Source organism: Crinia signifera, chromosome 9 (genome assembly GCF_055691185.1).
Source record: "Crinia signifera chromosome 9, ASM5569118v1, whole genome shotgun sequence".
NCBI classification, from domain to species: domain Eukaryota; kingdom Metazoa; phylum Chordata; class Amphibia; order Anura; family Myobatrachidae; genus Crinia; species Crinia signifera.
This window is the reverse complement of record NC_139225.1, coordinates 125,840,461-125,854,858: the sequence shown is the minus strand read 5'-3', so window position 1 is coordinate 125,854,858 and position 14,398 is coordinate 125,840,461. Positions and strand designations below refer to the sequence as shown.

At 45.5% G+C, this 14,398-nt stretch overlaps 1 protein-coding gene across 7 annotated transcripts in view; it reads left to right on the top strand.

The window, feature by feature from the left end:
- Window positions 1-14,398, top strand: part of LOC146035954 (cytochrome P450 2C16-like) — a 44,322-nt gene that overhangs the window by 9,466 nt on the left and 20,458 nt on the right. For 5 of the 7 annotated variants that reach the window (XM_083159679.1, XM_083159676.1, XM_083159681.1 and 2 more), the window contains 3 exons: window positions 4,710-5,136; window positions 12,319-12,484; window positions 12,582-12,731. In XM_083159679.1, coding sequence (XP_083015805.1) covers window positions 4,951-5,136; window positions 12,319-12,484; window positions 12,582-12,731 — 502 coding nt within the window. In that variant the 5' untranslated portion in view covers window positions 4,710-4,950. The remainder of the gene's footprint in view (window positions 1-4,709; window positions 5,137-12,318; window positions 12,485-12,581; window positions 12,732-14,398) is intronic. The other 2 variants (XM_083159680.1, XM_083159677.1) reach the window with 1 other exon arrangement.

Here is a 14,398-nt window from a genome sequence, read left to right as displayed (position 1 = left end):
CATCATTGCTGGCCCAACCGCAGATGCACGAGGGAGGGGATAACTTTCCATAGCATCTTGCTATAGAAATTTGTCCATCCCGGGGAAAATCGCTAAAGTGCTTGAAAAAACGCTCAGGGCGGGATGTACTGTATTAAGGGAAAAATGCGATAATCCCCCCATTTTTAAATGTACTAAAACCCAGCCGCCGCATCTTCGCTGGGCAGGGTATAGCCACCAGCCTATGGGCTTCTTATCGCCACCTGCCGCAGACCACACTAGTCCCATCCTCCATTAAACTCCTCCTTCCCTTAGCAGCATGTCACAGCCGGAGGTCCTTTCGGCTGCAGGGGGAGGAGGAGGCGCCGGGAGAGAACACTTCCCCTACAGCAGGAGTGAGGGAGAGACCAGGGATGTGATGGAGACCCTCCGCACACCACATCACAGTATCGTGGGGGTCTCCATCACCACATTGCGATGCTAGTTGCATATTTTTTTGTACATATGCGCTAGCATCATTGCGGTGGCACTGCGAGGGGCGGCAATGTATTTAAATACATCCCACCCTCAGTGTGTATGCACTGAGCATATTCAGCCTTTCGATTTTCCCCATACACTCTGAGCAAAAAGGAACAGTGTGTATGCACCTTAAGTGTTTAATAAGAACCAATTGTTATTCCTGCCCCCTCAGCAATAAGCAGCATATCAAGTGCTTCTGCAAGTACTTCATCTATTACTCCACCACGCCACAGTGCAGGAACTCGGGGTGGTGTGCCCAAAGTTGTACAGGTGGTCAAAGCAGGCCACAACTTCCCAAATAATTCTTCTTTAATTTAATAGTGTTCTGTATTTCTTTGTACTTAGGACTCAAACGTCTCAAGCCTAACTGAGGACAGAATAAATTAAGACTATGCTGAAAATGATAGCAAAATAAGTGAAAACATAACTAAGAAACCTTTCGCTGAAACATAGGGGGACATTTACCAAAATGGATTCGTAGAAAAAAGGTGTATTCGTAGGGAGAAATACACCTTTTTTTTACGAATTTGTATTTTCGGGATTTACAATCCCAAAAATACAACAATTCGTAGTCCTAAAGATGGAACATTCGTATTTGTATTTACAAATACGAATGTCCTACACCATCGATAGGATACGACAGAAATCACCATTCAAAAGAATGGTGGTTCCTGATGTACTAAGCAGCCGTACTGATAATACGGCTGCTTAGTGGTGTAAAACAGGCATGCAAATACGACAGGAAAATAGAACACCATTTTCCTGTTCTATTTGCTTTAAGCCTGCACGGATCAGTCAGATCCGTGCAGGCTTCAGTGTAAAAAAATAGAAAAATTAAATAAAAAAATAAAAAAAACGGTGTGGGGTCCCCCCCACAGCCGAAACCAGCACCAGGCTGAAGGAGCCGACAAATAGGGGTTCCCCGATTTTTTAACAACCAGCCCCAGGCTCCAGGTCCGGGCTGGTTCCCAAAATACGGGGGACACAATGACTAGGGGTCCCCCGTATTTTAAGAACCAGCCCCAGGCACAACCAGCCAGCAGGGTAATGTCACAGCCGGGGGACACTTATAATATAAGGTCCCGCGGCCAAAACATTAACCCTACCGACCAGTCAGCCTGGCCAGGGGCCCTGGGGGAGTGGGGACCCCCCCAATGAAGGGGTCCCCCCCCCTCCAGGACTTACCTGACCAGGCTGAAGCCTGGTACTGTCCCCGATGCCCCTGGGCGGTGGGCATCGGGCTGATTATGGTGTAAAAAAAAAGATAAAACTATTGTTTTTTACTGTGGCACTACAAGTGCCAGCAAGCCTCCCCAGCAAGCTGGGACTTGGAGAACCACAAGTCCCAGCCTGCTGGGCATTAAAGGGCCCGCTGGCACTTGTAGTTCCACAGTTAAAAAAATAGTGCACAAAACACACTGACACACATTTGAAATAAAAGTTTAATACACACATCACAAACACACTGATACTTACCTATCTTGATCCCGTCGGTAGGTCGCTGGCTTCGGTGTCGGTGGCTCCGGTGTCGGCGGCTCCAGTGTCGGCGGCTCCGGGTCGGCGGCTCTGAGGTCGGCGTCCTGTCTGAAGAAAATCCATGTTGGACCTGTGGAAGTAAATCCTACTCACCAGGTCCTCCATGGATGGTCTTCTGTCTTCTCTCTTCTTTATTCTTTCTCTTCTGTCTTCTGTCTTCTTCTTTGTTTACGCTGCCGGCTGTCGGGACTTTCAGAGCTGGAGAGATGTTGCCTCCTCGACGTCTGGACTAAGAATGAATTCTAGCCAATCAGGAGCCGCCTAGTGACCAATCAGGAGCCAGTAAAGTCGGCTCCTGATTGGCTAGAATTCATTCTTAGTCCAGACGTCGAGGAGGCAACATCTCTCCAGCTCTGAAAGTCCCGACAGCCGGCAGCGTAAACAAAAAAGAAGACAGAAGACAGAAGAGAAAGAATAAAGTCCTGGAAAAGAAGAGAGAAGACAGAAGACCATCCATGGAGGACCTGGTGAGTAGGATTTACTTCCACAGGTCCAACATGGATTTTCTTCAGACAGGACGCCGACCTCGGAGCCGCCGACCCGGAGCTGCCGACACTGGAGCCACCGACACTGGAGCCGCCGACACCGGAGCCAGCGACCTACCGACGGGATCAAGATAGGTAAGTATCAGTGTGTTTGTGATGTGTGTATTAAACTTTTATTTCAAATGTGTGTCAGTGTGTTTTGTGCACTATTTTTTTAACTGTGGAACTACAAGTGCCAGCGGGCCCTTTAATGCCCAGCAGGCTGGGACTTGTGGTTCTCCAAGTCCCAGCTTGCTGGGGAGGCTTGCTGGCACTTGTAGTGCCACAGTAAAAAACAATAGTTTTATCTTTTTTTTTTTACACCATAATCAGCCCGATGCCCACCGCCCAGGGGCATCGGGGACAGTACCAGGCTTCAGCCTGGTCAGGTAAGTCCTGGAGGGGGGGGGACCCCTTCATTGGGGGGTCCCCACTCCCCCAGGGCCCCTGGCCAGGCTGACTGGTCGGTAGGGATGAATGTTTTGGCCGGGGGAACTTGCATAAAAAGTCTCCCCCCGGCTGTGGCATTACCCTGCTGGCTGGTTTTGCCTGGGGCTGGTTCTTAAAATACGGGGGACCCCTAGTCATTTTGTCCCTGTCTGTCAGCCTGGTGCTGGTTTCGGCTGTGGGGGGGACCCCACGCCGTTTTTTTTTTAAATATTTATTTATTTTTCTATTTTTTTTTTACACACTGCAGCCTGCACGGATCTGACTGATCCGTGCAGACTGCTAGAAATAATTCGTATTAGCAGCCGTATATACGGCCGCTAATACAAATTGTTACACCATCGGAGGGTTACAAAGCAGTCGTATCTGACTGCTTTGTAATTTCCCCTCCGGAACACGACTTTGCATACGACTAAAACAGTCGTATGCAGTCGGAGGGGAAATACCAATACGAAAAACTAGGTTTTTCATATTGGTAAATTTCCCCCATAATGACCGTTAGAAGTCATGCATTGTGAAAATGACACATCAACAAAATGTAAGCGAAAACCATCAAGTGGTTAAATATAGATTATGTTTATTTGCTACTTGTTTTCTAGCATGGCGCCCGTCGGGTCCCATCGCATACCTTAACTTAAGGTATGCGATGGGACCCGACTGACCCGATTTCGGGCTTTTTAACAGCTTTCCCGACAATGTAAAAATCGGGTCCATCGCATGCCATTATAATGGTATGCGATGCGACCGACCCGATTTTACATTGTATGTAATGTTAAATGGCCGTTTAAAATTGGGTCCATCGCATGCCATTATAATGGCATGCGATGCGACCAATGCGATGGACCCGATTTTACATAGGAACCAATGTTAAATGGCCCCCCATACCCGATTTTTCATTGTATAGCCACCCAGATGGGTAATTTGTACGTCAAATGCCTCCCCATTGTTAATGCTACCCCACAATGAACACCAACCGAAGCGTGGCGAGCTCAGCGAGCCCGCGGGGGGCGGCGGTACGTGTCCTCCGACCTTTTCATACCCCCACTATCCACGTCGGCGTGGAGTTGATTTTATATAGTGTGGCGAGCGCAGCGAGCCACCGAGCCCGAAGCGTGGTGAGCGCAGCGTGCCCGGCGAGGGGGCGCGTAATACATCTGAAGTAATGCGCATGCGCTCGCCACGCTTTGGGCTCGGTGGCTCGCTGCGCTCGCCACACTATATAATATCAACTCCACGCCGACGTGGATAGTGGGGGTATGAAAAGGTTGGAGGACGCGTACCGCCGACCCTCGCGGGCTCGCTGCGCTCACCACGCTTTGGGTTCACGTTGATCGTGGCATGGCGTTAACAATGGGGGGGGGGGCATACAATGAAGAAAGGGGTCTGGGGGGCATTTAACATTGGGGCCAATGTAAAATCGGGTCTCAGGGACCATTTAACATTGGTTCCAATGTAAAAAATCGGGTCGGTCAGGTCAATCGCATCGCATGCAATTTGGTTGCCTGGGATGCGATTGACCCGATTTTTGCAACCCGATTGCATACAATTAAAATCGGTGGCGCCGGGCTAGGAAACAAGTACAGTTTATTTTGTTGCAGGTGTAGACAGGTTATGTAATTGTTCTGTCATCCTTTTTATATACAGGTATTTTGTTGCAGGTGTAGACAGGTTATGTAATTGTTCTGTAATCCTTTTTATATACAGGAGGATGACTCAGAGAGTAATGATTATGCAGCTCATCTCACACTCATTGCAATTCTACAGCGAATGGATGGAAGCTCTAAGATGACAAAGTAAATTATTCTGTGAGGCAGGTAGACAGCTAACAGACAGTTTTGTAACCTAGAAGGAGCTGTGCCTAATTAAGTCTTATTGATTCTCTGCATAATGTGCATAAACTGGTAATCATTATATTGGTTTCACTGTTACAGACCACAGAGCCAGTATGGAGATCTTTGGAACCACTGCTCTGTTAGTGATATCATGCCTGGTCATTATGGTTATCAATATAATACGAGGTAGGAAACAGAAGAAGATGAACAGCAGGCTGCCACCAGGACCTACCCCTCTGCCCATACTGGGCAACATTCTGGAACTCAATGGCAAAGAGGTCTTTAAATCACTCTGTAAGGTAAGCTTATTCATTGCTAATTTATGGTGTCAACAATAAGGTTCTAAAATGTATATGAAAATTAATGTTCGAGGGATAAAGGACCTTATTCAGGTCAATTGGTTCGTATCTTTCTCCACTTTAACTATTTCCAATCTTTAATACATAGGGCCCTACTCTACTTCATTTGGTCCCCGGCATGTTCGCACCAGGGACCGATGTTTTAGCACTGCACATGCAGGGGGCATTTGCAAGGGGACGTCCAGGGTTTCCTGGGCATAACCATGAAAACGCTGGGTACACCCAGGAAAAGGCTGGGCGCCCTCATGCAAATGAACGCAGGCATGTGCCTAGCAGAGAAGGGCAACTGGCATCACAGGACATCAGCCGCCTGCCCAGTTCTTGGACCCGGACGCCGCAACTCTAAAGGTGCCCATACACGTTACAATTATTGTATACAATATCACATCTCATCGTATCTCGGTTTTGCGATGAGATGATGAAATCTAGTACAAAAAGTATGTGCAGCACATTCTTTTTGTACTAGATCTCATCTCATCGCAAAACCGAGATACGATGAGATGCAATATTGTTAACAATATTGTATACAATAATTGTAACGTATATGGGCACCTTTTGTCAGCCCAGACTGTCTTACACATTTTTTAAGACAGAACCATGCACAGATCTCAATGATCTGTGCATGGTTCTGTCAAATTCGCCTGTCAGAAACTGGTTATTTTTTGCAATTTTTGGTAACATTTACCAAAAATCGCACCCCGTTAAATGTGCACGTTATATACTTTTTAATGGGAAAACATCTTCATACAAATTTAAGTGTGAGAAAAAAAGACATTTAAAAATGTGTGATTTTCAAATCAAAAAACAATCGTTTTCTTGCAATTTGAATCCTATTAAATGTGAGATTTTCAGAAAACGTGCATATTCGGCCGCTTTTTGCGAAAAATTAGCAAAAGCCTACAAATCTATTAAATCTCGACCTAGGTTTACAAAAATTGCATTATTTGCATTACTTTTATACTGTATATCATACAAAACATTCTTCATTTATGTAAAATATCTTATAATGTAATACCTGTATCCAAGGTACAATATAATATCATACATTCCGGAGAGGGCATGACAATACTCAGTATATCTTTAGTACACAAATAAATACTTTATGAGGGAAAAAGATTTTGGTTTTGTAGGAGCTGCTCCAGTAAATATGAACTGCTGGGATTTTTGGTGCTAGGAGCGCTTGATAATCGATCAGTCAAAAAAATAATAAATCATAAAAATAAAAAATATTATATAAATTAAATTATAAAAGTTCCAGGATAAAAAAAAAATTGAACCTATAGGGTACTTTTTCAAAGATGCAGAGATTTTAAAAATTGTTTTGTTTTTTTTATTTGGTAAAACTTTTTGTTTCACAGGAAATCCGGTGGCCATTTTTGTTAAACTTGGTGGGAAGCACATGTTCCCTATCCTCCTCATTCATCAGGTCACAATATATTTTGATCATGGCAAAAATAAATAAATAAATAAAAATAAATAAAATAAAAAATAAAGATAAATATTAAATATAAAGTGTGAAATAAATAGGTTGGAATGTAGGTAAATTCTCATAAAAATGGATTGAGGTCATTGTCTGTATTTAAACTTCTTGGGGTCAGTGTTTTCAGTTCAAAGATCCATCTTGTTTCGTTCTTCAGTAGATCCTTTATTAAATCGCCCCCTCTCCAGTTTCTTTGAACTTTTTGTATTATAATGAATTTGAGTGCGCTCGGGTCTTTGTTATGCTTTTCTGCGAAATGGTTTGACACTCTATGAGTTGGTAGGCCTCTCTTGATGTTATAGATGTGCTTGGCTATTCTAATCTTCACTTTTCTTTTGTTTAGCCCACGTATTGTAAATGGCAGGGGCACTCTAGTAGGTAGATTGCTCCCTCTGTTTCGCAGCTGAGTTTTTGTTTTATCTTATATTCTTTGCCTGTGATGTTGGAATTAAATGTTTTTATTGTTTTTGTTGTTAGTGGGTTCTGTTTGCATCCTTTGCAATTACAACAGTAATTGAAGCCTCCAGTTGTTACTTTATGTTTTATACTGTCAGTTAGTAGGAAACTTGAGGTGATGTTCTGTTTCAAATTTCTTGCTTTTTTATATATAATGTGTTGTTTGTCAGGTAATACAGTCTTTAGTGTTTCTTCTAATTGCAGGACATGCCAGTTTCTTTTCATGATGTCTTTAATTTGGCCATGGTTGCTATTATACTGAGTGACAAATGAAAGTTTGAAGTAATTTGTTAGTTTTTTCTTTTCTTTGTATTGTATTAATTATTTTCTGTCTAGTCTGTCCACATCTTCTAACTGCCATTTTAGTGTGTGTTCACTGTATCCTTTTTGTTTAAAGTTTTCCCACAGTACATGTTTTTACTCAGTTCCACAAATGTGTTTTGATTGGAGCAATTTTGTTTAATCCTTCTGAACTGTCCTCTTAGAATGTTGCTGATCCATTTCTTATGATGATTGCTTGTATGTAGGGTGTTGTTACCTGAGACTTCTTTTACATGTGTTCTGGTATTGATGGCATTATCTTTGATGAAAATCTCCAAATCTAAATAAATTACTTCTGATTTGCTGAATGAGGTTGTGAATTCCAAATTCAATATATTTGAGTTTATGTATTTGATGAACTTCTTCAGGTCTTCCTCTTCTCCTTTCCATATGAGGAACACGTCATCTATATACCGCCGCCAGATTATTACATTCTCTTCATAGATGTTATTCTTCCATATTTGGTCATCCTCCCACTTGGCAACGAATAAATTGGCGTAGCTAGGGGCTAGTGGAGTCCCCATGGCTGTACCACATATTTGCAAGTAGAACTTCTCATTGTTCCAGAAGTAGTTGTGTGACAGTACGAATTCTATATTGGTCATGATAAAATTGATTTGTTCATTGGTTAATGATGATTGTTTGGTAAGAAAGTGTTGGGTATGTTCGCAGCCTTCTTTGTGTTGAATTGAAGTCTACAAAGATTTCACATCAGCAGTGCACAGTATGTAGTATTCTTTCCACTCTATATTTTTTAGTACTTGCAGGATGCTGGTGGTGTCTTGTAAATAGCTTTTCTGTTTGTGTACCAGGTCTTGTAAAAAACTGTCTGTGTATTTGGAGAGATTGGAAGTAAGAAATTGGATGCCGGAGATAATTGGTCTACCCGGCGGGTTATGGATGTTTGTGTATTTTTGGGAGAAAATAGAAAGTTGCTATTTTCAGGTTTGTTTCTGCCAGGAAGTCATATTCTTTTTGATTGATTATCCCCAGATGGAGTCCTTCTTCTAGATGTTCTTTAATCTCTCTTGAGAATTGTTCCATGTGGTCTTTCTTCAAGATGGTATTACTTACATTTGCAGGTGTGGCTGGGTTGCCGGGTAAGTAGGCGGGTGGGCGGTCAGCCTAATACTGCCGGGAGCCGGGTTGCTGGGTGGAGGGACGGGTGGTTCATACTGCTGGCTGGGTGGGTGGGCTGGCGTGCTGGCTAGTTGGGCAGGCGGCTTCATATTGCTGGGCATACCCTCTGATCTCGTCAAGCTGAGATGTCACACTGCGCAGTGCTGCTCTGCCGGGTATCGGGAGAAGACAGGCAGCATCTGAGCGGGTGCTCAGATGCTGCCCGGCATTGGACTGCGTATGCGCAGTCTAATCCCGAAATCCTGGGATTGCAAACTCCAATCCCGGGATTTAAATCCCGGCATTTTGGGGGCCAAATCCCGGGGACCTGCCGAACCCGATCCCAGGATTGGCCACCCTACTTGAAAGTACTCCTCATTTTCCAGGTGTATTTGGCTGAAGCCTGCATGGATCAGTCAGATCCACAGACGCATCTCTATGTAAAAAAACCCATACATATATATATATAAATGAAAAAAAAAAAAAAAACGGCGATGATTTGTGGTGTAAAATATATAATAAACTATTGTGTTTTGTTGTGGAAATACAAGGCAGGGATTTGGAAAACCACAAGTCCCAGCATGTGGGACATTAAAGGACCCACTAGTACTTGTAGTTTTACCACAGAACAAATAGTGAAAAAAAAAACAGACACATATGAATAACAAAACTTTAATTCACATTACAAACTTCCAACGATGGCCCGTCCACTTCTCCAGTAGAATCCCAGTGGTATCTGTGGAAGGAAACTATTCTTACTGTGGTCTGTGGCGTAAATCACGTCATCTTCAGACCGTAGCAGGCATCACAGGGGTTTAAAATAAGAAAGCGCACACCTGTTCCACGAACTGGATGAACCGCAAATGTTTGTTTGCATTTGTGGCTCCTCCCCCAAACTGTGGGATTGGCCGTCCCCCAGGCAATCAGCAGTGGAGTTCCCCCTGAGGTTGCTGCTGATTGGCTGGTGGACGACAAATCAGACACAAAGTCAAAACAAAGTGTAAAAATTTATAAAAAAAGGTGAAATATGAGTTTGAACATTTTGCTTGATAATCACTATCAAATATATATTGTCTGCAAACAAAATAGAAATAAATTTCAGGGTCCCGTCCGGACACATTCCATAAATAATAATGCTATAATAATCAGTTGTACACATCAGCATAACCAAAACGTTATATTCAATCCGAATGTACCGGTGTGCATATACTAGACCTCACTGTCCATCCAAGTTGAGCTTCAATTTTAGTTTCTTTCCACACTAACTTTCAAAAAATTGAAGCAACACATTTAAAGAAATAGAAAAAAACATTCCAAGCATATGCAGTGTTATCCAATACATTCACTTAAATAAGGTATAGTGGTTTATAACAATCATATTGCATTTGTCGGCATAATGACATTAGCGCCAGGTATAAGGAAATCAGAAGATAAGAAAAGACCAGCACTGGTACTGACACTCCCTTCTACTGTTAGGGAAGTGTCAGTGGCCCTGCTCTCTAACTCTGTTGCCCTGGCCCAGTGTCCACAGATACATGCAGGGTTAGTGTTCTCCTGTACCCGTCCCGGCTGTAAGGGCGAATTAGGTCTGCCCAGACTCCGTTACAGGCAGGTTTTACGGTGGGACAACGTATCTGTGGAGACTGACCAGAAGGCAAGAGGATTACTAACTAACCCCAGGAAGAGCAGGCTACTGATCATCCCACAGGCTGGGGAACCCCAGAAGCCCCCGGGGAGTAACAATACTCAAAGATGACACACAAATGTAATTGGACACACTGGTGAGTAAGATGGGATAACACACAGTGTGGGCGCAACAATGCACAGGGGTGACCAATAAAGAAATATACCAAGCTCACAAGGATACAGCAGGTAACCCCTGACTTAGCTGCAAGCAGACTGGAGCATGCTGAGAGGACACCTGAGGGCACAGGACCAGACAGGACTGACAGGCAAGATATCTAGGAACCAGGACAGACTCGAGATCAGGTGCTTCCACAAACAGGCGAGCTGGAATAAGGCAGTAACCAGAAGCTATGACTCAAAAACATGCAAACAGCACAGGACTATAAGCTCAGACTGTGAGACTTGCACACGGCTGGGAACTGAAGGCTATGACTGGCAGGGCTGAGCAGGTGAGGCTGCCTTATGAAGGCCTCAGGCAATTATGGCAGCTGTGTAGCATCCAGGCCAACATTGCTGATTAAGTCAGACTTGTGCATAATTACCACAGAGGACTGAGCTGCTATGGCACAGACTTACCACTGGAGGCCACCAGAGAGTAAATACAAACTCAAGCTGAAATAATCCCATTAGAGGCAAGGCAGATAGGAGTCATAACTGATGACTCCTAAAACTACTGCCCCTGTCATTGAGACAGCAAATGCGGTGCTAGATGGATCCTAGTACTTGCAATGTAGGGACCCAAATGCGCCGCGGAGGGTAAGTGTTTGCACGTGGAAGGAAGATACTTTAGGTGGAGAGGAGTGGAGCTGTATGTCTTGTGCCGCAGCTCATTCTGTGTATTATACTGCTTTTACACCAATGGAAGAACCCAGGTTTTTGTCTTATGGACCTGGGTCAGCGTCTGGGGGGGGTACACACAGCCTCTGCTGCAGTCTGCAGTACTGTGCAGACAGCAGTGGAGGCAGGGAGGAGGTGAATGGATATCTGTGTGCGCCATCCATTCACCTCGTGGATGGGGGTTGGGGTGCACGGGGGCTGGGGGCATCCCAGCAGCTTACCTTAATGCTGGGCTTGCCCTCAGCATGGTAGTCCCGGGCCGGCACCACAGTGTAAACAGAGCAAATTCCGGATCCAACCTGACATGGAACCGTGTTCCAAATACCAGGTCAGATCCGGGAGGTATTAGAGAGCTGCCGGTGCCGGTGTCAGATCCGGAACCGGATGCAGTAGGATTTGCATTTCCCAGAGATGCGGCTTGATCACCTGTCAGGCTGTCCCGAAGCTGACACCCTCACCAACAGCTCTCTCAAATGAATCGAACTGCGGCACAAGACACACAGCTCCACAGCTCTACTCCTTTCCACATAAGATATCTTCCTTCCATGTGCGGTCGCTTACCCCACCTGCGTGTTTGTCTAGCCACCACAATGTTCCAGAGCAGCCAGGTCCCCACTGTGTCCCTCCATGTCCCCAGACTTACACTCCTGACTCCCTACCTTCTCTGCAAGCCAGCTACCATAGGGTGAGGGTGATGTGGCGTTGCGTGACATTGTGCATGGCATGCAGCCGCAATTAAAGACTTTATTGCACCATCTGCCTTTGCAAAAGGTGCAGCAGCTCCAGGAATGGACCTTGTAGCTGCCTGCTGACCATACTGCATGGCAGACAGTGATTACAGCTAGATTTGTTTGTGAGCCTCGCTGGGCCCCCTAGAACCATGGGGACCGGTACATAAGTATCCATAGACATTTCTATGATGGGCGCATTGTGTGCCATGAACATTGGCCTCTCGGTTCAAGTGAGCTCACAACGCCCACCCTACACCCATATATTATACTTACCTCTCTGGAGTCCCCCGGTGGCGACCTTGCACTGCAGACAGATATCAATTACTGTAGAGAGAAGTTATTTTAACTATTAAATGAATCAGATTTATTATTCAGAATGTAAATTAATCTATACTTTTATCATGTTAAAGTTAAATTTGTTATAAATGTGTCATGTACAATTACAGTAGATTGACCTAATGACAGTGACAGTATTGGTTGTCTCACATGTAGCTCAGTGAAAAGTATGGTCCAGTATATACCATCCACATGGGAATGGAACCGGTTGTGGTGCTCTGCAGCTACGATGCCGTGAAGGAGGCTCTCATTGACCATGGGGAGGAGTTTAGTGGCAGAGGGCATATGCCACTGTTGGACAGGATAACCTGTAAAGGTCAAGGTATGGAAAAACATTGAACAGGACATTTCATCTCATGGCTTAGCCTTCAAACCATACCATACCATTGTGATTTACTGTGCCATTACATTATTATTAGGGGTGGTCGCTAGTAATGGTGAGCGCTGGAGAAAGCTAAGACGTTTCACTCTGTTGACTCTAAGAAGTTTTGGGATGGGTAAAAGAAGCATTGAAGAAAAAATCCAGGAAGAGGCCCAGTTCCTTACTGAAGAATTCAGAAAAAGTAATGGTGAGTACTTCTTATAAATCATAGAGTGTTATCAAAACCAATGGTTTAACTACTACTGGTGCAGGGGGCGCACCTATAGTGCAGCTACAGAGCCGAGGGGGTCCCCGATCCCTCTCAGAGTTACATGTGTAATATAAATGTTTCACCATTGGGTGGTACCATGGCCGGATTAAGGGGGGGTGGGTTTGTGGCACAAGGGGTCAGTACCCCTGGGCATCCTCTATCTAGGGCCCCCCCCCGTGTTTGGCATGTATTTAAAAAAAAAAAAACAAAGCTGGAAACAGGGAGTTCTTAGCACTCTCTTTGACTCTCTATTAATGCTTACTTATTTCCATAGTGCTACTAGACTAATACTAGTCTTAAGGCCTGTCCGAAGTACAGGCAAAAGTTTATGCTTATGCAATTCTCAAAAGTAATGTAAAGTGGAATGTTTTTTCATTTAATGGACCCTTATAGGCCGTTAACCCCTTCAGTGGTATGGGGCTGAGCTGCGCAGGTGTGGTATGCGCCTCCGACAGTGGGGATCCCGACAGTCAGTGGGGATCCCGACTGCCATTGCTCCGATAAAGGGGGTCGAGCACAAAGAAGCCCCTTGTGGGCATGCTGTGCTAATCACGCTGCGGTCCCGGTGGCTCGCTATGCTTGCCACAGGTTATATTCTCCCTCTATGGGACCCCCACAAGGGAGAATAGCCTCTGTGTGTCTGCATCCCCCTGTCGGAGCACAGGCAGTCGTTATCCCGATGTTGGGAAACTGATCCCCGACATACTGATCCCCACTGTCGGAGCGTCATCCGACACCCGAGCTGCACTGCAGGAGCGGGCTCTCCCGAGAAATTTATGTGCATGCATGTAAATAAAGGGTGCGCCAGTGGTGCCTCCAGCGGTAAACCACTGGCGCACCATCATTCCCCCTGTCGCTGATCGCCCCCGGTGCTGATCCTCCCTGTCACCGCCCAATCCACTGCTCGGGGAGGATTGGGACCACTCAGGGAGGATCCTGGCCACTCGGGGAAGATCAGGACCACTCAGGCAGGATCTGCCACTCTTGGACATTCAAGTGTTCAGGCATCAAAACACAGGAATGCCCAAACAGATAAATGCTCAAACACCCAAGCGCTCCCGAGCCCCCCCAATCGGCCCTGAACTTTTCCAAGCAGCCGCAAACAGTTGAAGCTGGCAGCAGTAGCCCCAGGGAACCAGGGGCTGCTGCAAAAGGCAGCTGATGCCCCTTCTGTGGTGAGTATTTCTGGGGCAGGCCAACCTGCCTGGGAAAAAACCTACCACTCAAGTGGTTAAGGGTCCACTTAAGGGAGCCTGTTTATTGTGTTGTATTCAGTGCCACTAAGAGGAATGGGAATGGTACATTTTACCTAGGCCCGGGTCTGTTGGAGGGTCCTGGATCCCATGCTCCCCTCCTGCAGAGACCATGCAGTGGGAGCAGAGAGCAGAGGCTGCCGCAGCAGCACATTCTCTCTCCCCCGTTCCCCACACACTGCTCGATGCCGTGGGCTGAACAGAGGAGAGATGCAGCAGTAGCACACACCCTGCTAAATTTATTTACAGGGGCGTGGCCATGCCCCTCCATTGGCCATGCCCATCCCATTGACCATGCCTTTTTTTTTTTACCAGGGCCCAGTGGTGCTTCCAGCAGCTCTATTGTACTGA